Source organism: Nasonia vitripennis, chromosome 4, assembly GCF_009193385.2.
Source record: "Nasonia vitripennis strain AsymCx chromosome 4, Nvit_psr_1.1, whole genome shotgun sequence".
NCBI classification, from domain to species: Eukaryota; Metazoa; Arthropoda; class Insecta; order Hymenoptera; family Pteromalidae; genus Nasonia; species Nasonia vitripennis.
The window spans coordinates 32,229,819-32,255,019 of record NC_045760.1 but is presented as its reverse complement, the minus strand read 5'-3'; the positions used below and the strand labels follow the sequence as shown (position 1 = coordinate 32,255,019).

General features: G+C 45.7%; 1 protein-coding gene across 3 annotated transcripts in view; it reads right to left on the bottom strand.

Annotated features, from left to right (window-relative positions):
* Positions 1–23,434, bottom strand: part of LOC100118567 (sodium-coupled monocarboxylate transporter 1) — a 37,829-nt gene extending 14,395 nt beyond the window's left edge. The window contains exon 1 of one of the 3 annotated variants that reach the window (XM_003428057.5): positions 23,062–23,434. Coding sequence is in view for 1 of the 3 variants with exons in the window: in XM_001602452.5 (XP_001602502.1) it covers positions 12,586–12,619 (34 nt within the window). In the remaining 2 variants the exon portion in view is untranslated. Of the gene's footprint in view, positions 1–7,312; positions 8,278–12,585; positions 12,744–23,061 lie in introns of those variants that run through there. The other 2 variants (XM_001602452.5, XM_016989987.3) reach the window with 2 other exon arrangements.
* Positions 23,435–25,201: the final 1,767 nt, after the last annotated feature.

Here is a 25,201-nt window from a genome sequence, read left to right as displayed (position 1 = left end):
TGAATATCGAGCTCCTGTTATTGAAACATCTGAACAACTGGATTTTTATTCGACAAATTTTTTAAACGTTTACATCGTTTCCATTTGAAACCTCGATATTGAGACATCAGCGCAGATACTGTAGTATAGGAAGAGCAAATTGAATACCAGGAATCGGCCAATTGAATCGCTCGCGGGACTTTACGCAGTTTATTCAATTTTCAGAATCAAAGATTCTGAAGAGATATACGCGCTGTATCAAAAGGCTAAGCAAATTAATACAGTCGGCTTTTCCTGAAACATAATTACGAGATGACGTGGATGCACGCCCATCAAAGGTCAAAATTGCTATAAAACGTCGAGAGGAAAACTCGATAATCGATTTTACTCTCATCCAATAAGTCACTGGTCTAATGGTCTCATAAAATCTGTTTCGAACGCGATTCGAATTTCCTAACCGATCAGACGCGCTGTGTATCAAAAATTCAAAATACTGTTACTATACTATACACGAAAACACTCGAGTATTCGCGTTTGGTGCACGTGATCTTCCTCGAAGCGTCCGCGAGAGAATTCGGACTTGCGCCAAGGCCAGAAAGCCGTTCGAACCGCGAGTGACGAATCCGGTTTACGCGATAATAAACTTGTTTACTCGGATCCTAATAAGAAGCCCGGCGTCGTGCGCGAATATGCGAGCGTCGGTACACACACGTGACTCTTAGCGTGTGAAAGTTTTTCGCTTCCTTCTTTCCTTGTTTACAATATCAGCAACGCGACTGAAACTTTAACCCACGAACGAGCTTTCCCATACAAAAAAATCACGGCGGCGACTGCTCGATAGTCAAGACTCCCTCGCATCTCCATTCCCCTGGCGAATCCATTGTCAGCGACCGACCGTCGAACAATGGACATTAGGGTGCAGCGCGCGGATTTTTTCGCTCGAAAAAAAAGTAGGAGGCTTGCCAAGGATGGCATCAGAGAAGAAGAAACCAGCCCGCGGAGAGAAAGAGAGGAGAGGAAAAAATGGCACGTTAAAGTAGACAGCCAATCATCTGGTGCTGCTCCGCGCAGGGCTAACTTTGCAGCAGCCCCTCCATACTGCTAATACCGCTGCTACTGCTTTTTTCTCTCGCACGGCGCATAAAACGCCACCGGAGTCTTTCCATTGTTCTTCTCTTTCGTCTCCGAATTTTTCGACGCAGTCTCGCAGCGTCCGCTAATTTTAATCTCCACGCGACTGATATTCGATTCGTAAATTCCCGCTTGCTGTAAGAAGCAGATCCTTTGGCGAAGATTTATCCTCCGCATGAGCCATTTGCTCGGCGAGAGAGCAACTGCATCGCGAAAGTTCAGGCGCGTCGAAAAAAGTCCGGTCCGACCCTCCGCTGCGATTATCCTGCATTAGCTCGGTCGCGTTGTCGAGGCGAGAAATTCCAGAGGAAGAGGAAGCTACTGTGCGCGCACGTCTTCCGCGCGCGGCGACGAAGAAGAAGAAAAAAGGAGGACGCCGCTTGAGGAGACGAAGAAGAAGAAGTGAAGGAAGAAATCGGACGGGGAGAATTATGGGGAGGCGAGCGGAAGGGAAGCCGCGCTTGGGATTGTTGTTGTAAATCACCGCGAAGCTCGAGTGTACGTGATCTTTGGGATCTACGCGGGTTGACCTTAGCGATGGGTATTTATTGTGCTTCGTGCATATACTGTTTGACCGAGTTTTTTCTCTATTCGCGCTACACGTCAGCTAAGCTGATATTTTTTCTCGAGTTCATTATGAATTCGGGTTTTTTCATTAACGACCTTTAATTTGGTTAACTCTATTTGCTCTCGAGCTTCTTGTTCGCGAAATCTTGGCTCCGCGACTGTTTGACGAGCATCGGCGAACAATGATCGCCGATGTGTAGACGGTGCTAATTTATTCGGAGAGATAATCTTGGAAAATTTCGACGGCAGCTATTACTCAACGCCGCCGAGAGAGAGAGAGAGAGAGAGAGAGAGAGAGAGAGAGCTCTTGAAAGGACGAATAATTATTTAATTGCCGTGTCGTTAACGAGGCTAATATTTGAGGCAAACAGCTCGGCTTGTTTGTTCAACCCGCTGTACTTTTCCCATGAGGCTTCTACATCTGAAAACTACTCGAACATTGAATCATCGGTTGAGTTCAACCGTCGATTTTCAAGCCTATATTTCCTCGTGTCTGCGTATACGAGCCGAGGCAAACAGCCGCACCGAATACCCAATAAAACTTATTCAATTCGACTCCCGACCCGAGAGCACAGTCGCGACGCACGTGCAGCCAGCGTGCGTTGCCGCTGATGCTCATCCGCGAGAGATAGACCGCATCGGCGGAGAAAGACAGCTAGCAAACAAGCGCGTGCTGCAGCTGAAATATATACATATGCATGATGCGATACGTGCGTGTATGCGGGGAACGAGCGGCACTTGTTTCGCCGCAGCCAGGAATCACTCGGCAAATATTTGCCGGCGTCTCGTGACTCTTCGCGATTAATCGGCCGTTAATTAAGCGCCCGCGGGGGGATACCGCGAGAGACAGATATGCGCGACGAATTATGCCGGTGAGAGAGAAACAGACACACCTGTTTTGCTCGCCCGGGCACGAGGATTTGACGCATTGAACAGGTGCGGATTTACCGAGGAATGCGCCTCTTATGTATCACGGGACACGCCGAAATCGTTTTTGAAGTGAATACTAATTACGATATGCGTTGGTTCAGACCATGGAAGCATGCTCGCGAAAATTTTGACATTTTTACGTGAAAAGGGAATATTCATATTTTTATTATTTCACCTATTCAGAAAAAAAGGAAGTCTACAACGCACCTATTTTAGTATTCGCTTCTATCGACTGTCTACGAGACAGCCACATTTTGTATATGAATTTCAATTTTTATAAAATGCTGAACACGGTGTATAAATGTCAGACGTTTGCGTAACGAGCAAAGCCATCAAGTGACAAGCCATCAGAAGCCCGCGCATAAATTGACGCTCCGGAAAGCCTCGATGTCCGGGCTCGGAGCCAAAATTCCCGTCGCGATATTAACCTATCCTCGCGTGTCGCGCTAATAAACGCAAAGACTCTTGGTCAAAACACGCGGCTTTGTTGCGCGAAAGACCGAATAGATTTCACGCTGGAGAATAGAGCAGCCCTTAACTACCGCCTAGACAATGTGTAACCTTTAGTGCAGTTGAACTATATATTTCGGTGTATAACAGCGTTTGAGTAGTAGAAATAAAATATACGCGTCTCGACGAGACCGTGAGGATTATGTAAAAATCTGTTCGATGGAACGATGGAACCTTCCGTAGAGAAGTTATCGAGGGCGTTGCGAAAATTCTTTCTAAACTTCGGAGTTTTTCCTTCGCCTTGCGCGGAGAGTTTTCGACTTTATTTCTTTCAAAATCGGACCTTTTGCCCCATTCATATCGGCGAGACGGATGACTATTTATCTCGCGGGTTTCGACAAGTCGTTCAGCTATTTCACCCGTTGCGCAACGTGAGAACAGCGGCTATTTCACGTGCGCCGCGTTATCGCTATCAATTAATATTCGGTTTGTAACAAAAAATGGCTATTAAGTAAAAAAAGTAATCGAGATCGCGGATACTATGTTGTTTTTGGAGACAACAATTTCACTTATTCGCATGAGTATAAACCGAAGAACGTGGCTTAAGCGCTGATGAAACGAGGAGACAGCCGCATCCATGTTTACAATTCGAGTTTGAGTAAACGTGACTCTATGCAATGAATTATTATACTCGAGTGCACGTAAAAATTCGCCAATAAAACACGTAAAGCCGAGATACGCCAAAGGAATAATACATTTCTTTTGCAAAAACTGATGCGAAATTCTTCCTTTGATTTGTGTTCGGTGATTCACGCAGGCGTCTGCCACGGCGTCTAATCCAACATCGAATTTTGAATGTCACGTGCTGCGACACCGTTACGTAATGGGAAAGAGACAGCTGTATTTTCTCAATGAAACGTGCATCGACGTGAAAATACCTGTTTTCGGTATGTTTTAACTCTGTAAGAGTTAATGAAACGTCCGAAGACGGTGACTTAATATTTTCGAAACATTTCAATAAAATATCCACAAAATCGAATCGTTCTGATTCCGATTTCTCGCAAAATTGTTGCAAAAATTTCAACGCCTTTCCGTCTCGCGCATCCGAGATAAAAAATGCCTGTCAGAGACCGAGAGCGAACGCATGCATATAGCGCAGACGAATTCTTTTTAACTGTCCGACAGTCGCACGCGCTCTTCACACCGTCGACTACACAATTGTGACTTAAATTGTACGCGGAAAGTGTGGCACTTATTCTTCCGCGAGAGCCGAGCGCGCGTGTCAGGAGTAAAATGTCACCGCCTGCATAGAAACTATACGTTTCAATTTCGGTTATTGTGCAAAACGCTTACTTGTCTGCGGCTCCGCGAATACATAATTTAAATATTAAAGTTAACAAACGCGGCCCGAACAAACGCTGGTCTGGTTACCTCGTACGTGACACAAAGCACGTTAATTTATACAGTGTTCCTGATGATTCAGCAGCAGCTGCGCGGTCTCTCAAATATTTGTACTCGCGCGTATGAATATAAAATCAAGCAGTCTATTAGCTAGTCGAGCTTATGGAAAATCTTTTATCGTATCCGCGCTAATGGAATTCAGCGATATTAGATTCCATTAATGGATGCAAGAGCTGCGACTCGAAAACACACGCCGTAAATAATGATGGGATTCGAGAATATCGCTCGCTCGAAAAATTCCTCACAATAAAACGGGCTTGCCATTTTCGAACTGCGAAATAAAAGTCGGATTCAACGACACTATAAGTTTTCAACTTTCGACGAGGAGAATTTTAAATTCCCGTAGCTGCAACGCGCACTCTCCAACTTATTTCAGCTATAACAAGTTTGCGAAAATAAGGCTGAATTTCGTTTGGAAGGAAGATTTCCAAAATTTCACCTCGAAATATAAAGGATTCTAAATTTAGCCCGAGTAATCCAAGCGTCAATAGCTCATACTTAAACAGCTAAAATCCAGGTTTTAAAAATTCTCCCCACAATAAACAACCGAATTAGCAACAAACTCCCTCGGAGCGCAACGATCTTTATTGACCTAAAAAAACTCATCTCCCACGCGAACTCGGCAGTGTTTTGCTCGCGCCGACCGAAAAAAAAAGGGAGACGGGGATATGCAGACGAGCGTCACGTGTTCGTCCGCGCGATCACGCCTGAGTCACGTTCGGTCGGGAGCGATAACGCTCTGTCGTCATAGAGACAGCGAGAGGCTCGGCTCGACTTTTTTTCGCCGACTGGTAGAATGCATAATGGGGGAATCGCGAGTTTTCTCGTTGATCGCGCGCCTCGAGTGCATTGGCACTCTTTTAAAGGAGAGCTACCTCGTGTGCACTGCAAGTCACGGGACTCGAATCCAAGTTTTTTTCTCGAAAGGAGGCGTGTCCGCTTTGCGTGAATGAGGCGGTTGTAAAGCTTCATAAAAAGATCTTTATGCGTTTGATGCGAATTATTCATGCGCCGGTTTACGCGTTTTCTTGATTATGCTTTATTGAAGGATGCAAAATTATCGCGTTTTTATACTCGGATTATATAATAGTCGGCTGTGAATCAATCGCGTTGAAATTGCATTTAATAATCTCGATGATATTTTTCATTCACCTGCGACTCGACGTCCGCGGAGTGCTATCGCAGTGAAAAACTAGCCGGAGCTATTTACCCGATGTTTATCGAGATTCGTAAAAAAGATTTTATTAATAACTCCCGGAAAAAATCGCCGGCCGATAACGATCCATGACGCAGTTTGTAACCAAACCACTTTTTACGATTCTGATGCGCGACAAAAGTGCGCCGTATCGGAGGATCGGTTATTTTTTCTTCTTTACAGACGTAGATTCACCGAACTGAACAACAAAAAAATACAATGACAGGATCTGGTGAATTTGCAGAGTTATATGAACGACGTTCATTTTTTAGCGGAGCTGCACAACGGCAGCTAGCACACGTAAACTTTTCAAAAGGATATTCCGCTGCGTCTGCCAAGGACGTCGCACTTTGTACGCGGCGACATCCGCGTGCGTTATTAATGTTTGTTTTTGTAATTTCACCCATACACATGCCCTTTTTCGCCCGCGAAATGATGTTTTATACTTACGCACATTCGCGAAAGTCCTTGAAGGCGACCAGTACCGGTAATTTTATTTTTCGTAACGGAGCGAGTGCGTATGCACAACAGGTCGCGATCGATAATTAACGCGCGATTGATCATGCAAAAGTGTCAAGACTGATGTGGAGAAATGACGGGCTGGAAAAAGAGGAGAGAAGCGAAGCGCGCACATAGTCGTTATGATTCGAAGCTACGCGCGCGTATAGGGTAATGTAAAAAATGCTCGTATTTATTTTATAGCTGTGCGGCTGTGTTCTTTTTGCCCCCATGTGTTCATGCATATGCAAGAAGCCAGCTTATAATGCGGATGTGGAACAAATTTGAAATGCAGAAAGTGAAAATCAATTGTGAGATAAATTAGTATGCTGATTCAGCGATGAATGAGAATCGCTCGGCAAAAGAGTTCTTTTTTGTATTCGAAATGATTGTAAAACTGATAGTTGCTCCTCGAAAATATTGAAAACGAATTCAAGCACAGAATTGCATTCTGCGCCTTGATTAAAATGGCATCCCATAATGAGATAGAGGAGGAGTTAAGGTGGGCAGTAAAGTTAATAAAGAAAGCCTGAATCTCCGCAGAGTCAAGTGTAATGCTAGGTCAATGACCTACTCCAAAGAGTCGCTAAGATAATAAAGCAACGAATTTATTACACGATGATTCCCTTCGTTTTTAATTCCGCGGGAAGATTACACTGCGGCTGCATTTTTTCAACTTTTCTCTCGTTCAAGTAGGTTAAGCGTTTCGCGCTTTTATTTTTCACGCGGATTCAGCTTCTCTCTCGTTTCAAAAACCTTGCACTCCACGAGTCGTGCGTTCATGGGCTAGAACCGCGCGATACCCACATCCCGCGTGAAATTTCATCAGCTGCCGCGTAAGAATGACGTGAACCGATCCCGATCTCTCAAATATTCTAATCCATATCCAGTTCTCGGGTGAAAATTCATTACACCTTCTGGAAACTCCGCGCATCATCCCGCTCCAATTTTCTCGAGGCAACAATAATGATCCGCAGTGTCACTGTCCTACTCTCCTCAACCCTTCACCCACGAACGCGCGTCATCCACGCACACACACACACACACACACATCGATTCGAAAGCACACGACATAGGTATATATGCAACACAGTCACTCACCTCTTTCAGCGCGCAGGCGTCCGCGCAGACTCGCTGAACTGCGCGAGCACAGAGATGTCCGCTCTAACCTTTTTCTGCAGAGAAGCGCGGCGAGAAAGGCGGAGAGCGTAAGGATATAAGCGCGCGCGGCTACACAAACGCGTACACATACGCGCGTGTCCGTACGCCGCCGAGCGAGGACCTGTTCTGCGAGTGAGGAACGTCGACGATGGTACACGCGAGTCCAATGCTGCCGTTGCACTGTGTGTCGGAGAGCTCGCCGTGCCAGGAGTGCGAGAGAAAGAGCCTTCCCGAAGTTTCTATAACAGGCGCGCGCCGCGAGACTGATGCCGCGGAAGGTCAAGGGTCTACTCTCGCTCGCGCTCTGGGGTAGAGAGATGTGGATCACCGTGTCTATCGGAGTTTTATTCGGGAACGTTTCGCATCGTCGTGATATTTCCGAATAACGCGCGGAGAGAATCGATTTCCGGTGAACGTTCGAAATGGCTATTCCAATGCCTTCGACATCCGCCTCGCGATCATATTTCCGCAACAGGCTTTTTTATATACGTTCACTCCGAAATGCATTGCCTCCTCTTAATTGCTTATCCCAAAAACAAAAACAGAACCGGATACTCCAGCGATTCCGGTCTCTCCTTTAACGACTCCGCGCTGATGCTTCTTTTTTCGTGCGCCAGCTCGCCGGATAAGGGTTTTGCCTCGTCCGACGTTTTTATCGCCCCCCGAAATGCACGTGTACACTCGCGAGCAATTTATACGCGGTGATTAAGACGCGGGAGATGCACAATCTCATTCTTCGCATCACAGCAGGAGTCTTCGGGAGATTACTTTTCCTCGATTGTAATTAGGCGCGGCGACGGACATAGTATGTGTGCAACGAGAGCTGCAGCGCCTTTGATTGTGCCGAGAGAGTGTTATGCGAAATTTCGTGCGGCTCCTTTGATGTTTTTCAAATGCGTGATGTGGCTGTATATTTTTTTGGCTCTCGTAATAAAGGTAAATGAAGTGCCTCCTTACCATGCGATTCTTCGTTAAGAGAGGGATTGAGTTGCGAGCTAACTCGGGATCTACCTCAAAAATCTACCCAGAAAACCGTGAATTTCGAATAAAAAAAGCTGATCCGCGAATCCTGCGAGTTTCTGTTGATTAAAAATTCGATTTGACCGACGCGAAATGCGGCACAAAGGCGACTGAAAACAAAGTACTAATCCACGCGCGACACGACAAAAAAAAACATCCTCGTTATGTAAATCACCAACGACATCCATAATGCAAAAATAATTATCCCATCATCTCGACAAAAAGCAATCGGTTCAGAATAATCACACAATCGTCGCGTCTCTATTTTCCCAGCACTATTTACATCCCCGTCGCACGTGCGCTGCACATCAAGCGTCCAAGGAAAATCTCATCTCTTTCCCGCCATAATCCCGTCATTAATCACAAAACGCGCGTGAATTTCAAAACTCATCGCTCAATCATTGTCTGGCGCCGGAAATTATCAACCGCAACTACACACACACAAACACACACACACACACTTATTGATTCCAGCCCCGTTCTTTTTCACAGCTTCGTGTCCTTCTCTGTGCAAACATGTATACGTATATAGCTGTGCGCGCGCAATGCTTCCGCGGAATGTCCGGGTCTACCGCGAAAACCGCGACCGCTTAATGAACGATTACCGGGTGTATAAACACAGGCCGTTGCGGAAAGGGGTGATTCTCGCGCGGCCGACCGAAAATAGTGCGAGGGAGAGAGAGAGAGAGAGAGAGAGAGAGAGAGAGAGAGAGAGAGAGAGAGAGAGAGAGAGAGAGAGAGAGAGAGAGAGAGGAAGAGAGAGCAAACAGGTGTCGGGGAAAATCCGCAGGCGGGAGTAGGTCGGGGTGTGCAGATTCGGAGTTTTTGTTCTCGTGTTGCTGATTTTCAGATGGATTTCCAGCGCGTGCGCGCTTCGTTTGAAAACAAACGTATACGGCGGCTTTCGGTTTGTGCACAACAAGCGAAGCGCGAAATTTCATCGATGCTTCGTGCGATTTTCACGCGTCGAATCAACGGCGTTACAGGTAATTCTCTCTCGCGCAAGCGCCTTCCTCACGATGCCCCTATATGATCCAAAAGCTCGAAATCGTATGCTTGCAAAAAACATAGCGGCGAAAGAGACACCCTAATTGGCAAAAATTACGAGCTTATTCGAATGCGCGTCGTTCTCACCGGATTTAATTATGCCCGGGCGCTCGGGCCTGCAGAGTAAACGAGAAATTGAAATGACGGTAATCATATTTGCAAAATTAGCATTGCGTAGAGAGCGAACTTTCGGCACTGAGCCCCTCCCCCCACCCACCCGCCTGCAGGGTAATTAATTACCGAATCCACCCCTTAATTAATCAAAGTGGTTAATCCCGCACAATTAATTAATTACGCAGAGCCAGGGTAAATAGACGCGTGCGCGCACATAACGAGAGACGCGGGTACAAAGCTTCAAGTTTAACCGGACTGGTACAAAGCTCGCAATTTCGCACGTGGAGAGCAAACATGTGCCGCTGAAAAATTGGGTCGATCGGCTCGAATGCGAGAAGTATAGTCCCGTTTCTTCTCTGTACTTGATGATGATGGCGTGTAAAAGTCGTGCACTAATGCTCGGACATTGCCATTCATCCTTGTATCTGGCAAAGTTCCTTGAATAAAGGATTATTGTAACGTTTTTGTAATTTTAAATTGCGCGCGCCGTCGCGCGTAATTCCCCAGTGCTGCTATTCATTATTCCTGAATATATTTAGCGCTAATTTCCCCGGCAAAGTTTCCCAACTTTTTTCCCCGCGAGATTATCCTTCGTTTTCCTACTTTTTGTCCTACAGAGAGCTGTTTCTGATGCTCGTATCAGAGCGACATGCCTCGTGTATTGTTCGTATACATGAGAAGATTATTACCTAACAGTTAATAACAAAGAAAATTAATAACAGTGCGGTCGAGAGTAAAAAAAACTGTATGTATTCACTGTTGAATTGCGACATAAAAAGCGTACAGCTCTTATAACGACGCAGTGATAAATGTCCGAAGCGAGAATTTTCCTTAATTAGCACACCGAGCGAGGGAATTAATCATTTTGATTGTCCATTATGAAAAACAGCGGAGAAACACCTATGGCGCTGAATAATGCAGGATGACTAATCCATTATCATAAAAATAAATGCTAACCTAACGATAATTCACCGGGACATTCATCACACTTTCATTACACTCCACATGTGCGCAATGGGCAAAGAATCGGTTTCTACCAGCTGGTATACCTTAGATTACAAAACCATATCTCCAATCATCAGTCGAGCCTTGAATCCATCACACATCGAGGAAAAACAACCCTCGGCTCCCCGGAGAAATCAATCCAATCAAAGACGCATCATCAGCAAGGCAAACAGCATTTTTACACGGGACGACGCGAGGCGCCAATGACCGCGCCTAGGGAGGGTCATTAACTCCTCCGAGTCTCTCGAGTGAGTTACGACTCGCGGCCTGCAGATGATCGATCAGATCTCGCGTCAGGTGGACAAGTGCCTTAGGCCTATATGTACGCGTGTTTGTGCTTGCGCGGAATACCTGGTCTGGAGGTGTTAATTCACTCGCGACGCGCTTCAGTTCCGCTGCGGAATTTTGAACTTTCGAATCTTATAAATAGCAGCGCGATCCGCATACACGCGACCGGCTAAAAATAGCCCCGCGTCTTCACCTCAATCAGCCGGCGCGTATAATTGCATTCGATATCAGCGCACTCGATCGCGGCGCGCTCGTCGTTTATAACAGGATGTGACCGGTTGCGCGTACTTTTTTCCGCAATCCGATTTCTACAAATAAACCGGTCCCGCCGACTCTTTTCATCCGTGCACCTCTGCCTCGTTTTTCGCCGGCTTCCGGAACATCTTTCGCGATTTATGTATATGTACGCGCTGCTGTTTCCTTACGTTGCATGAGAGAGAGCGGCGCGGTTTGGCGTAAATTTAAAGCCGGCTGCACTTAGAGAAACCTTCTGGGCTTTTCTCCCGGTCTAATTTTACGATCGTTTCGTCAAGAGATTTCTAACGAGACTTTCTGAAAATATCGGTAAAAGCTTCTCGGAATCGAATCGATACAGCTCGATGGCTTCCATAAAATCTCTCACGACACGTGGTGAGCTTGTTTACCCCGTCAGACATCAGCACGTGGTCTCCCCGACTCTCTTATGCACTCTTCTTCGCGCGTCTAAAAATAGCGCGGCAATTGTCTTCAAGGTTTACTCGCTTGTTTTTGCGAGGGATTTAATTGATCATGTGAACGGCTGCAATTAGCGGCGCTTTTTCTCACCGGCTCTCTCGATATTCGCGCATATTTCAACGCTGCTATAACGTCCCGCGGAGAAGCTAAATAAAAGCGACGGATTAATTAAAGCGCGTAAAATATACATCGCGCTGCACGAGCGAGTTTTCTATAAATAGAGGACGCGCGCGACGAGAGGGGCCGAGAGAAAAAAATTGTTTGCCAGCGATTTATAGAACAGGTTGGCGCGTGAGCGGGGTAATTAATAATCCATTATGATTAAAACTCAAGCGTCGCGATTGTGAAGGAAATATAATAGTATGTACAGTCAAGTTCAGGACGAGAGAGACACGCGCGTTGTTGTATCGGATGTAAAACGAGTTAACAAACGGCTTTGTGCCGATAATCGACTGACAATTAGAGCGACGATTGAGATATCGAGTGTAAGTGGCAACAATAGCCTTCGGAAACCTGAACAATTGCTCCGAACTTGTCCATCAATATTGTTGTTTATTTTGCTTGCATAACCTGATTTTGCTTACAGCGGGTTGAAAAATCCGTTGAATATCTTATAAACACTGTTGCACTGTATGCGAAACCCAACGCGAATGCTGATTCCGGTAAAAACGTATGTTCCGCTAAAAAAGTATACATGTACGCCGTAATGCAATAGAGCGTATTTGTGTAAATCGCATGTATATGTACACGAGCCAGTATACCGGTAAAGGTCACATGACGCATTCGCGTGTCGATTATTAGAGCAGCAGTAGCAGCTTACGTGCAGTAATTCACGCGAAGAGACAACGAAGCGCTGCATCGCGATTTCAAGTTTAAGGTGAGCGAATGTTTACACGAGCTTCAAAAAGACGCTAACAGGTCCAGCCGCGAGTTTCTCGAAAACTCGTTAGCATTCCCCGCGTGAAAACGGACGGAAAAGCATAACCGCGCGTGAAAGCAGATGCGGCGATAAATTATATACTCACAGGAGCCGGTGCCATTGGCGGCGCGTTCCGCCATGACGATGATCGTGTGTCCGCGGCAGGAACAACAAACAAGACGCAGTATACGGCCGTCACAACACAGAGAGTGAGAGAGAGAGGCGAGGATCGATGCGTACTTTGGTACAATACGCTGCCGACTGCTGACGGACGGCCCGAGTAAAGCCAGTCAAGTTCCCGCGCGCTGGACGATTGTCAACCGATAATCTAAGTAGCCACTGCGCACGGCTTATCGGCCTCGCGATCGCTCTGTGTATGCTTACGTCAATTCCAGGTTATAAGCTTCGGCTGCTGGACACGAGGTACGGATGTGTGCCGTCGAGGTGATAGCCGCTGATAAGACGCAGAGGTAGTTAAGACGTTTCGAATTTGGAGTTACTTGTTTTTTTTTTCGTTTTTTCTTTTTGGAAGGTGAGGAAGTATGTGGGTCAATTATGCACATGCTCGAGAGGTACCACCCGGTTATTCCACGTTGTGGTCGATTGAACAAGCAGATGCTTTATCGATATGAGCGCTGATGGCTATTTTCGCGCGGGAAGTATAACCGTTATTGGTGTTACAAAAATTTCTCGTAATAAATGTCAATATTAGTTAGAGTGCGCTCTCGGACAGTATATTACTCAGCAAATATTGAGCTGAGCCCCGCGGGCTTGATTCAGCACACGATCGGCGTATAAGATATTCGTTTTTAGAGCTTGACAGAGCGGAAAATCTGTATTTCGACCGAAAGGCGGACAATCACGGTTGGGTAAGTGTATGTATGGTTAAATGGATAGTCGTCGAGGGAACTCGTGGCGACATAGCGTACCAATGTAAAGTTTATAGATAACAATTTTTTTAGTTATAAGATATCGCAAATTGTGCTATTTAAAAAATTTCGAACTATTCGTGATATGTGTTGAGTGATGTTCGGTGAATCACACTTGAAAAAAAGTAATGCATTCGCGCGGCACGAGACTGAACTTATCTCGAGTCTTATCTCGAGAGCGACGATAAAATCTGGGAGATATGCCATTGACGTATGTGCATCGGACGGTAGTCGATGTTATTGTTGAGGAAACTGGGAAGCCAAATGTTGTCCACGAAGAGCATAAATAAATGATTTGCGGAAATTATTCATTTATTGCAAAGTTAACCTCCAGGAAGAAGATGAGAAATAATTGAATAACATTAAAATGAAAACATACACGAACGAAAATTACATAATTTTTATGATTTCAGCACGATCGAGTGCTTGCGTCATTCAATATATTCAAATAATAAAAAGAACACTTATCAAACCTAGATTTATTAATACCAGTCGACTTCGATCACTCCCCGATAAGAGAAAATTCCTCCTGAAATAACGTCATAGCCGTCAAAATCGCTCGACAGCTCCTCGAAATTGCATAGTCTTCGGTCGTCGAAAACACTCCCCCAGTCACGACCTGATAAGCCGCTCTCGAGACCTCGATCACGTGCACACGATATCAGTGTGAATTCCAAAAGACACTATAATACACATAGCATATTTGAGAAGAGAAAAGCTCGCGTTTACAACGGAAAATTTTCGCACCTCCATAAACCTCGAGACAGTCGCTCTAATGCCAAGGCTTATAGACCTCGCGGAGTGTATACACGCTTTGCGCATGATATACACACGCTATACAGATGCACACCGGAGGAAACTGCTCTCAGGTGTTTATTAGCCACGGGGAAAGCCGAATGCTATCTATCACTTAGCGGCGAGACGCAACTGTACTTGCGGTATTGTGTTGAGGCTGCTGCTAATCGTCGCCTGTCTCAGATAGCGTCGCTGCTCTCTCTCTCTCTCTCTCTCTCTCTCTCTCTCTCTCTCTCTCTCTCTCTCTCTCTCTCTCTCTCTCTCTCTCTCTGCTTCTGTTTACAGCCGTGTGAAATTTTCGATCGATCTACCGGCAAAGAGAGCGAAACAGGAGAGAATTATCGGGATCAAAGACTGCTGGAATGCGCTCTTTTTTCAGTGGAAATTCGATATATTCTCGCGGGAAATTTCGCGGCCCTCTTGCTTTGCCTATTCTCGCGCGTGTTTGCATTTCAATTGATGCTATCGACGCGCGCAATATCCGGACGCGGGGATTACTCGGGGCGCCGTTAAGGGCAATTAACGGCCGAGCAAAAAATCCATTTCCCCGCCTCTTTTTCGGCCGATCAACCGATATAGCCTCGCGCGCACGTTCTCGATTGTTCCGTCGGCTGCAAAAAAAAAAAAAAAAAAAAAAAAACGCCGCTGCGCTTTCGCATCGCGGAGTCTTTTTTAAATTTACCGGGAGTTTCCGTATTTTCGCGTTCGCTGATGTTTGCGTTGCTTTTTTTCGGGGGCGAGAGGCCGCGCGGGTGCTGGTGTGGACGCGAGTGAAAGAGAAAGAGATATCGAGTTCTTTCCACGGCGATTTGTTTCGTGCGTTTTTTTACGCGGAGAGAGGGGGACTGAATAGGAGAAATTGTTTTTAATTGAAAAAAGGAGTCGAGAGCTCGTTGATGCATCGACGCTCGCGCGAATTAATTGATGAAATATGCGCAGTCGATGAAATGCGAAATTCAGAGAGCTTTCAAGGATACTTATGGCTGTAGAGTCAAATTTCCGGTAAGATTCTGAAAGAAGAAAATCATATTTTCCATTAGAAACCGTCGGCGTCTCTCGAAAGGAAAGCCCCTACAGCAGTAACTGCACGCAATCGTTGCTCCGCGGCGAGCTTTAATTCGCCGGTTGCAGGGGCTAATTTAAAGAATAAGCGTCGAGTTACGCGAAGTAAGTATACATATTCAATCCCTGCAGACTACACAGGAGGTAGAAGTATCTCCGGAAAGGAGGCATGTAATTAATTACTGAACTGCCAGAACTCCTTACTCGCGGGAATTGCTGTAGCGCCGGAGCGACGTTCCCTCCGCGAAATTCGATTTACTTAAGAACGCTCCGAGATAAAATCCTGGCGGAGGCAAGTTTCGCGAGAAAGAGGGAAAAAAGGCGGGAAATAAGAATAGCGACGGTAGTTAATAGATGCACTTAATCATTAACAACCTTCTGATTTCTCGATAGGTTTCACGCGAAGGAATTTTCTTTCCAGGCGGAAAAGATTTTTTCGCTCAATTGAGTGTAAATTTCCCCCTTTTTTCCTCGTGTTTGGAAGTAATTTATTATGTTCAAACGTCGAACGAGTTTCTTTTTTTTCTCACTTTCGAATAGTAATGTTAACTTTTCGCGCTGTTAGATTGCGCAATCGTTAGCTCTCGGGTTACATAAACTTGTAAGTGCTTCGACGGGAACTTCATAAAGTTAAAAACGGCGCATAACTCTGCGTAAGTTCTCTTAACAGGAGGAGTTTTGTAAAATGTTTGCTGCGAGTCGTCGAATGCGCTGTCGCTATATCATGACGCGCATATCTATGTCCACACTGAAAATAAACCAATTCGGCGCAATACACGTTTATATAGTCGGTAATGTGTGCCTCGAACTTTAAACGTGACTTCCGCACGTGTTAAGTTTATAGATAATAGTTTTGACTTTTACGATTCAAGGAAAAAATTCATATTTTTCGGATCGATTGGATTGATTAACTTTAAACCGGTTCTGACGACTATTCCACAGCCAAAAGTGCTTTCGAGTCGACACCATTCGCTAATAAATTTAACGACTCGCGACGCTCGCAGAGCAGCAGCAGCAGAAGAAGAAATGGCAAAGCAGAGAGCATGCGAACTCGAACTGCTCTTCCGTGTCTATAATTAGACAATGGTGAAGTTTGAGCGATTGCCGCTTCGTTTAACTCGGCTACCTCAGCGCGAAAACTCTTTCTCGTCGTCGGCCTATATCAACTTGTCGTCGCCGCTGACGTAACTAACGACGACAACGACGCGCAATTGGATCGCTTTGAGATTTCGCTAATTTTTCGGAAGTGTCATTTTTTTTCAACGGAGTTGCACACGAGTCAGACCAAAAATGGCCTGCTGGCGCGGGTGAGCGATGAGGCGACGTCAGTTTTAGCTGCAGTTGCTCGAAATTGAATTCCCGAACGTCATAATACACACGAAGCGTTGACTGATATTGTTCCGATCTTTTAAAATCAAGGAAAACGTCGAATTCGTTACAGAATGGAAAAAAGCTCAAAAAGCTCTCAGCTAAGCTTCTCTCTCTCTCTCTCTCTCTAGACTCGATATTCAAGCGACTATATAAGACGCTCGAGCTATACTCTCACGCATTCCTCGTCTCTCTCACTCTCAATTTTGCAATGCAAATTTTCGCCAACCCCCGCGCACTACGCATCGACGAGAGCGAATTGCAGTTGGTTCGGCACAGAGGTGGGGGTGATGGAAGTAGGGGATGTCCCGAGGGATCTCCGGCAAGACTTGCATTATTACCAGGTCATCTCTTTGCATATCCCCGACGCCGCTGCTGCGGAGTCGACTATTTTTGGGCGTGTTTATTGGTAGTTGGTGATTTTTAAAATCTGTTGTCCAATTTTAGCGTAAGTAGTGCAATTTTGTAGTTTGCTAAGATCAATTTGGTACTTTAATGATTGGGTTGGCTCTTTTACAACTCAGAAAATTGCTCTTCCTCGCGCAGCTATCAGTCATAGCTCTATCCTTATCACACGTAAAGTGATATAATGGCTCGGCGGAACTTCGCATGTTAAAGAAAAGTGATCAGCTTCCATGCATATGCATGGTACTTAGCCCGACGCGCGGGTGTCTGTTTACGAATTAACTCTCGCGGCGTGTTTGAAGAGAAAATCTCGCAGTGGAATATTACCGCTTATATATTCGCAATGAAAACACACTGTGTTTGCTTGTAAGAAGCGTTAATCCTAATTAATAGAGCAATCCTCTTCAGATTACGCTCGACATTTTCCCTGAGCTTATCGATTGCGTATGTATGTGTGTGTAATCAGAGCTTAATAAATCACGACTCGCGGATGCCTCCCGATCTCTAATTCTCTTTGAAAGAATGGAAAACTCGAGTTTATTGAAATGAAATGATGAGAGACGCTCAGGGTGATTTTTTCCCCGTGGAGGAATTTAATAATCCACTTTCATATCGTAATCCGTCAGCTCTCGCCCCGAGGATTGCAATAAGTAAGAGCAAACACAATTAGCATTGCGAGGCGTAATATACCCGTTGGGAATTCGCTGGGGGATGAATTTCCAATAATGTTATTGATTTCATGATTCTGAAAAATTTCGGTAATATTCACCTCGTAACTTCAATCGAAATTCCTCGGTTCGCCGATTGATTTTTCGGAAATTCACCGCAACGTTACACAAAATTTCGTAATAATTCTCCTTCTTCCTGTTTCGCTCTCTCGGAGCATCCGTGAAGCTGATGCGTATACAAAGAGGAGAGAGAAAGGGAGAAAAAAGCCGCCGAGGGCCTTGGCTTGTCCTCAGCTCCGGCGAAACTTTATTCATTATAATCCGACAAGCTTGACGGACCCGAGCGCTCGGCGCTTGTTTATTTCCACGTTGAATTTCTCGCGCCGCCGGTGACACTTGTTCGCACGCAGGGAAAAAAATTACGAACTTCGCGGCCGAGTTCTCGTCTTCGAGAGTCACGTGCCCATCTCATTAAGGTCGATCTCTCGTCGCACGTATGCGGAGACGGTCATGCAGTCGTGTACGTGTGCGCACGGCTGGTGAGAAAAAGTACATCTCTCGATTCACGGATTAATTATCAATTTTTTCCGAGTCTGCTAGTCTTTCGCTGTTCTTGTCTACGTTTATTAATTTAATAAAGCAAAACATACACTCAATCTCGCAACAAGCCAGCTTTTCCCTAACATTTTCATATTTGCAAGCTTCTTCAGCAGGCTGATAAATTCCCCTCTATTTGCAAGCTCGCGCGAAATCTCGCGCGCATCTCGCGAAAAAGCTCGACACCGGCGATAAAGCTGATAAATCGAGGAGCAGCTAGCGCGGGCTTTTCATTATCCGCGTCTGCAGCTGCCGAGCTTCCCACGGTAAATGGCAGCTATATCCAACGGCGAGATACGCGGATATTAGCCATTTAGCATTATCGGCGAGTGGCCTCCGATCAGCTGATCCTTCATTTCCAGGATATCTCGCGGAAAAATACTGAGTTATTACTCTGCAAGCTCGCACCTCTGCGCTTCAAGATATCGCGTTGTTTAGAAACAGAAATGAAAATTTCAAGGGCGCAATCTCGCTTTTCAATTTTTCTCCCAATTCCTTCATCGATTGTTATTCCACACCGGTACATGCAAAATATCGCTCGCCTGTATCTCGCGTATACTGTACGCTCGCATAAAAGCGCAAACACGCGGGAGTGTCTTTCTCTCTTTATTTCGTTTTCAAGTACGTGTGGAGCGCTGGGGCTTATATACTATACTGCTCGCGCGAGTAGCGGCGCGCGAAAAGGATACAGTTTCAAATGCGCTCCTCTTTCTCTCGCATGTGTGTGCGTCTGCTATTCGTATTTTCGGACGAGAGAGGAGTTGCTGGAATTGACATTGAAAATTTTATTGCCGACGAGTTTCGTCGCACTTCTTCTTCTTCTCCTCCGTGTCTTTTTTTGCGCTCGCTTGCACTCGTATACGGCTTTGCATATATGAAGAGAGAGAAGTAGAGTGGGAGGCATAATAAAAAGTTTTTCTCGTTGTTTATCTGCGCGGAATGAAAGAGGGTTTGGAACTTTGAAATTACAATAATAAACAGCTCTCGCTGCGAGTGTCGCGGAGGCGCTATCCTAAGATTAGTTTTTTTCTCTTTTCTCAAAACGAAGTTGCGCGGTAAATCAATACTTCTCGGTTCGATCCACTTTCTCAATACCGAAGCGCAGCGAACAGAAAATCGGAAAACATGCGGTAACAACGACTGCGATTAAATGAAATTCATACGCGCTCGACTTTTGCGGCTTTGTGTAAGCGTACGAGCGAATCTAATGAATGCATAAATCGCAGCCCCGATACGGCGAACAAGAATCGAACACGAACGTTGAATAAGTCACGTATGTGCGTGCGCAACGCGTCTATATCTGTATAGAGAGCGTTCTCCGGACGCGCGGACGAAATTAGCTCGGAACACGCTGTGCAAACGCGAATCCGTATTTTTCCATCATTTTAGACTTTCCTCTCAAGATGAAATTTTTCCTTGTTTTTCTTTTGTTGTTGCGAACATTTAAATATTTACACTGCGCTTGTTATTGATGAAATTATTTATTCAACAATGGGCGTTTACGAAGCGGCCGACGTTAGATTTATCGCTGAGCGCGAGCTGGAGAAACATAAATTACTTCGAAAATGATGTATGAACCCGAGCTGATTTTGTTGAGTACATTCGGAACATATTTTACCGCCAGCTGTACAAGCCTGTCAGCTCTGCAGTCGAGTCAATGCTCGCTTATTGAATTGACCGTTCACCTCGTCGCAAATGAGACAATCTGTCTACTCGGCAAATGCAAAGCATCGCACCCGTTTTATTGAGACGTTTGGTGAAATTCTGGATGAATGACCTTCGACCGCGATACCCATCACACCTCAAAAAGAAACCATGCACGTCTCCGTCGATTACCCCAGTGCTCATTTAGCCTCTGTTCATTTGACTGTTCTATGCTCCCGAATTTCACGGGGCTCTTCCTCGTCATAAAGACTATTTTTTGCGAGGAATAACGTACGAGTGGTAAACGGGGGACGACTTCTTTGCATAGTAAACAATCGCGGAAAGAGATCCGCGAGCGCTTGTTTGCGTCACGTCGGCCCGGAAAAACTCGCCCGTCTTGCGCGGTCTGCATCACGGCTTTATTATACGGGATTATGAAAGCGAGGATTCAGTGTATTCCAAAGAATCGCTTGATTTTCGATACGCGAAAACGCTTCCGAGCTGCATCGAAATGAGGAGGAGCTTCTGGCACTATTCCCAAGGCGAACGAAAAAGCTCTGATAAACAAGCGAGCGAAGCTTGCGGAAAAATTCAGCTCTTGAATTCCACGTTGATGAAAGCTACGAACAAATAATTTCTGAGCATAATCGTTCTGGCCTAACAAACGAGCGACATTATCGAAGGCCGCTCTCAAACGAGTTGTACACCGGCGATAAAACGCTCGGCGCAAACGCGTGTCTGGAAAAGTATATTAGAGTTTTGCTGTCTGCTGTGAATTATTATGCGCAAGCTCGGGCTCAAGGAAAGCGCAAAGCCAGGAGCTGGATCATGTTATTTTAATCAGGCCAACCAGGAGGACACCCTCTTATCATTATCCGAATTATGCCGCTGCATTCTCGCCTCTCGCACGAGGACTAAAAGCGTGAACGTGTAAACTTGTAGATTCATTTAAATAACGACATTACTTGTTGTTAATCACGTATTGAAATACTGTGATTTTTTCATCCTTTCGTTCCCTTTTCCTCCTCTGGGGAAAGGAACTTGCTCCACCAAGCGAGAAGGAGAGTCAAGCGTGCGCATCCGCAGTGAAAAATCCTCGACTTGTTTCGTTGCGCCACTGGTTCGAGCTTTTTGGCTGCGAGAAGCGAACTCTTTCTTTTTTCTCGTGACAGAAGGAGGGGATTATTATGGTGCCAAGTTTCGGCTGCAGCTATGACATTATGATAATCGCGTTCGTTTTAATTCGAATTAAGCTCGTGCCGCAAAGGAGTCGCTCGTACATTAATTTCCGTCTTGTGGTAGCTTCTCGTCGAGCAAAGTGATTAAAATAGCGTGATGTGCTGGCGTAACGAGTTTGAGATTACATTTTTTTTGCGCGCGAGCGTTACGCTTCGAGAAAAATACTTTGTCATCCAAAAACTTTGACAGACGGCCAAGCCTCCTGACGATTAGCTTAATTGCTGTTGGTGATGATAAGCATAGTACTATACTGTATTAGGCGTAATGTTATGATCTAAAAAAAAATTACTCGAATCACTCTAATATTTCCCAGCAATATCGTTTGAACGCGTTTTGAGGAAATTTCAAATAATTTAGGATCGGGGGAGCGTAAGGCTGCGTCGAAGTTTTTCAATTTCAGCTTCAGCCGGAGATCGAGCGTTCAGCAAGGCACACAGCGAAAAAGATCCATCGAATAGACTCTCCAATATTCCAATCCCAACACCTTCGGATCCACTGCTTGCACACTCTCTCTACATAGAAACTCGCGCTACCCATTTACCTCAAAAAGAAAAATAAAGCTTCTCGCGCACTGACTCATACAGCCGATCTGTCACAGCGCGCAGTTCGCGCAAATATAGCAAAACAAACATAAACTCGCGCATACTCATTCAGCGAGACACGCACATACGTGTGAATCGTCGCGTATGAGCCATGTGCTCTTTCTCGGCCAAGTTCCTTCGGGGATTATAAATAGCACTCGACGCTGCAACTACTCTCTCTCTCTCTCTCTCTCTCTCTCTCTCTCTCTGTCCCTCTTTCTCGCACGCCTGGATTAGCAAATGATCTCTCTCTCTCTCTCTCTCTCTCTCTCTCTCTCTCTCTCTCTCTCTCTCTCTCTCTCTCTCTCTCTCTCTGTCCCTCTTTCTCGCACGCCTGGATTAGCAAATGATCTCTCTCTCTCTCTCTCTCTCTCTCTCTCTCTCTCTCTCTCTCTCTCTCTCTCTCTCTCTCGGCGCTGCTTTCGCTTTGGCGCGGAGGTCAACTTGAACAAATCCTCTTTTGTTGCAGAGGTTCGTTTACCACCTATAACCCTAAAGCGACGTCTTGGAGGGTCTATTTACTGCGGTGTTACTTCGCGGCTATTCGAGGGGAAGTAATTCACGGACGAAAATAATTTTCTGTAAGATAATAGGCTGCGCTAGTCGAGTGGAAGTTTGCGAGACGGAAATAGCTGGTAAGGAGCTTTTTGAGGAAAGAGTTTGGTTTTATTTTGTTTCGCTCGCGAAGTTCCGCGCTTTTCTCGAGTCTTCGCGTTGCGCAACGAAGGCCGACTAGGCGGTACCGCAAAAAAGCTTATTTTTCCAACTACGTTTAAGCGGGATGTTTTCCGCCGAAGCTTTTTTACCGCCAGTTGGCGGAATTCCGATCTTGGGCGGAAAAGTGCATACGCGTGTGTAATAACGTAAATAGCCATACGTGCATTCCATGCGTTACACACTCGCTCACGATTGTTCTCTTTCGCTCTCCGGATTTTTCTTGTATATACGTTTCGCATCGGAAAAGTTTGAGAAACGATATAGCGCTGTCTATTCGATTTTCGAACAAATGCCCGGAAACGGTTTGTTACACTGCACAATGAGTCGCAAATTCCCTCTGATTGCTTTTTCTTCGGCAAACTTTCAGCGCACGTGAAAAACGCTCTCTTCAAACTCGATTCCGCGCGCTCGAAAAGCCCGCGCGCGCGCGGATATATATTGCCGCTGAAAAATATCCGAAAGAAGTTCGATATGACAAACACTGTGTATAAGCAAAACACTTCTATTTACTCCTTTTTCGGTAGGAGGTATTATAATGATAGAAGATGTACTAGCCGGGAATCACAACTTTGCTCACCGCTGCTGGTTCGATATCCTCTTCTTATTCACTGAGAGCTCCTGCTTCGATATAGTCACCTATTATATCCGTATACTTGAAGAAACTCCTGAGAAAACAAGGAAGAAGATCGCGAGAATCGAAAAGTGTATTTCCGCTCACGCGTCTGCACTGATGAACCGGCGACACGTTACTGACCAGCGGCTCGGGACGATTTATTTAAAAAGCCACGTCAGTAACAAAGATGTGTGAGTGTGTTGACGCGCAAGGTCGGTATTTTTCGCCTGGGAGAGCTTTCCCGGCCCGAAATTATTGCTGCGCGAGTCCGAGCCAAGAGCGGCGGACGTGAAACTGACCACGATTATACGCAGCGACTCGGCGACTAGACGTGTTTGTTTTGAGACGCACTTGGCCGACTGTATTTACGCGTTAGTCGCATGTAGACAGGACAGAAGCGGCGAGGAGAGATCGCGAAACGGAGATTATCGACCGGTGGTCGGGAAGTTACCTGCGCGGTTTTCCCGAGATCCGGGTTGATTTTGCTTTGCAGTGTGTTATTATGCGCGAGTTTGCAGTCATTGTTACAGAATGTTTGAGTTTATTATATTATGTCATCGTGAGCTGAATCACACAAAGGATTATCGATTTCCTCGAGTCGTGACGACAGTAAGCGGAAGAGGAGACAGGAGAAAAAAGAAGAGGAGACGCAAGTTTATTGAAATCGGCCGCACTTATCCTTATTTGCTTGGGGGAACCCAACAGCCTTTTTCAATTGCTCAAGGAAAAAAGTAACGCTCTCACGTTACGCAACGTCGGTTTATATATTTTCACCCTACATTTCTCCAAAATAATAACAAGCCGAACAATATGTAGCGCGCTCGTTAAAACATTAAGAAAAATTCCTTCCAACGCTTTGAGCCGTCGTTAAACGTCTTTAGCCCAGTCTTAAAGTCGCTCCTTCGACTTTTTCTCAAGCTCGTTTCTCGCCGGATTGGATCTTACGCTTTGTCGGATCGAAGCTTCGCCGTCGGCGCTAATTACCACGTACTTTTCTCCCGACAATCGTCATTAATTGGAGGGTCGCCTATAACTTTCCATTCTTAGCTCCGAAGCACGCAACGAGCTCGAGTGCCCGCGAAGAAGGCACTTTGGATCTGGAAATCGTGCAGTAGTGCGCCGACGCTTTTTTCTCCTCCGTAATTGTCAAGGTGATCGCGAGGTTTATCTGTTTTCGTATTGTGTGTCACGGAGGAATGTGGAAAGTTTTCACGCGAGATCGTTCGGAAAATTTTTGGATCTTCGTACGGAGCTTGGGATTTTTTTCACGAGGTCGTTATAATGGACGAATTTTACGGGAGAAATAAAGTTTCCGGCGGCGCTGTGCACATCAAAACCGGTTGTTTTTCTGTCTATCCGCGCTAATCGCTGATTAGGCGTATAAAATAACAGAGCGCTAATCGGTAACGACTTTTTTAAAGGCCTGACTCACGTGCTTTTCTATTTTTAGCCGTACAAGCGGAATCTGTAAACAATACACGCGAAGCTCCTTCAATCCCGGCCAAACGTCTGATTATCGGAAGAAGAATCGAATGAAAGCTAAATACATCAGCCAATCACTCTGGAGAAAAGGCAGTAAATTGCGAGAATAAAGGGAAGAGTCAATCGAAGCCAATCGAAGAGTGCAGTCGAACGTTCTTCGTGCACCTGACATGCGAGACCAATTTTGACTCGCCCACACAGCTCCACGTAGCTCACACACACACACATACACACATACACCGGCAAAGCATCGAAAAATCAGCTCACGTGAGGCGTCTTATTCGTCGATTATCCGAAGACGTTATCGCGCGTCACGTGCGCCGATGCGTGTTACGAAAGCTCCCGCGCTCTTTCTAGCAGACAATTTTCTTCCCGATCGCGCGAGCCGATAGAATAGATATAAATATCCCGATAATACGGCCTCTCAAAATAGACACACTCGCATAGGAGAGAATTTTCACGGCGTGACGGATTCGCGGTTCGCGCGACTGCCGGCAATTGACTTTCGCGTCTATAGGCCAGATCTACTCGATAAGGCAGAGGCTCAGGGTTATAGCTAGGCGCACGTGCGAATTAGATTAGAGCTGGTGTGCGATTCTTTGATTCTGCGGAAATTCGCGGC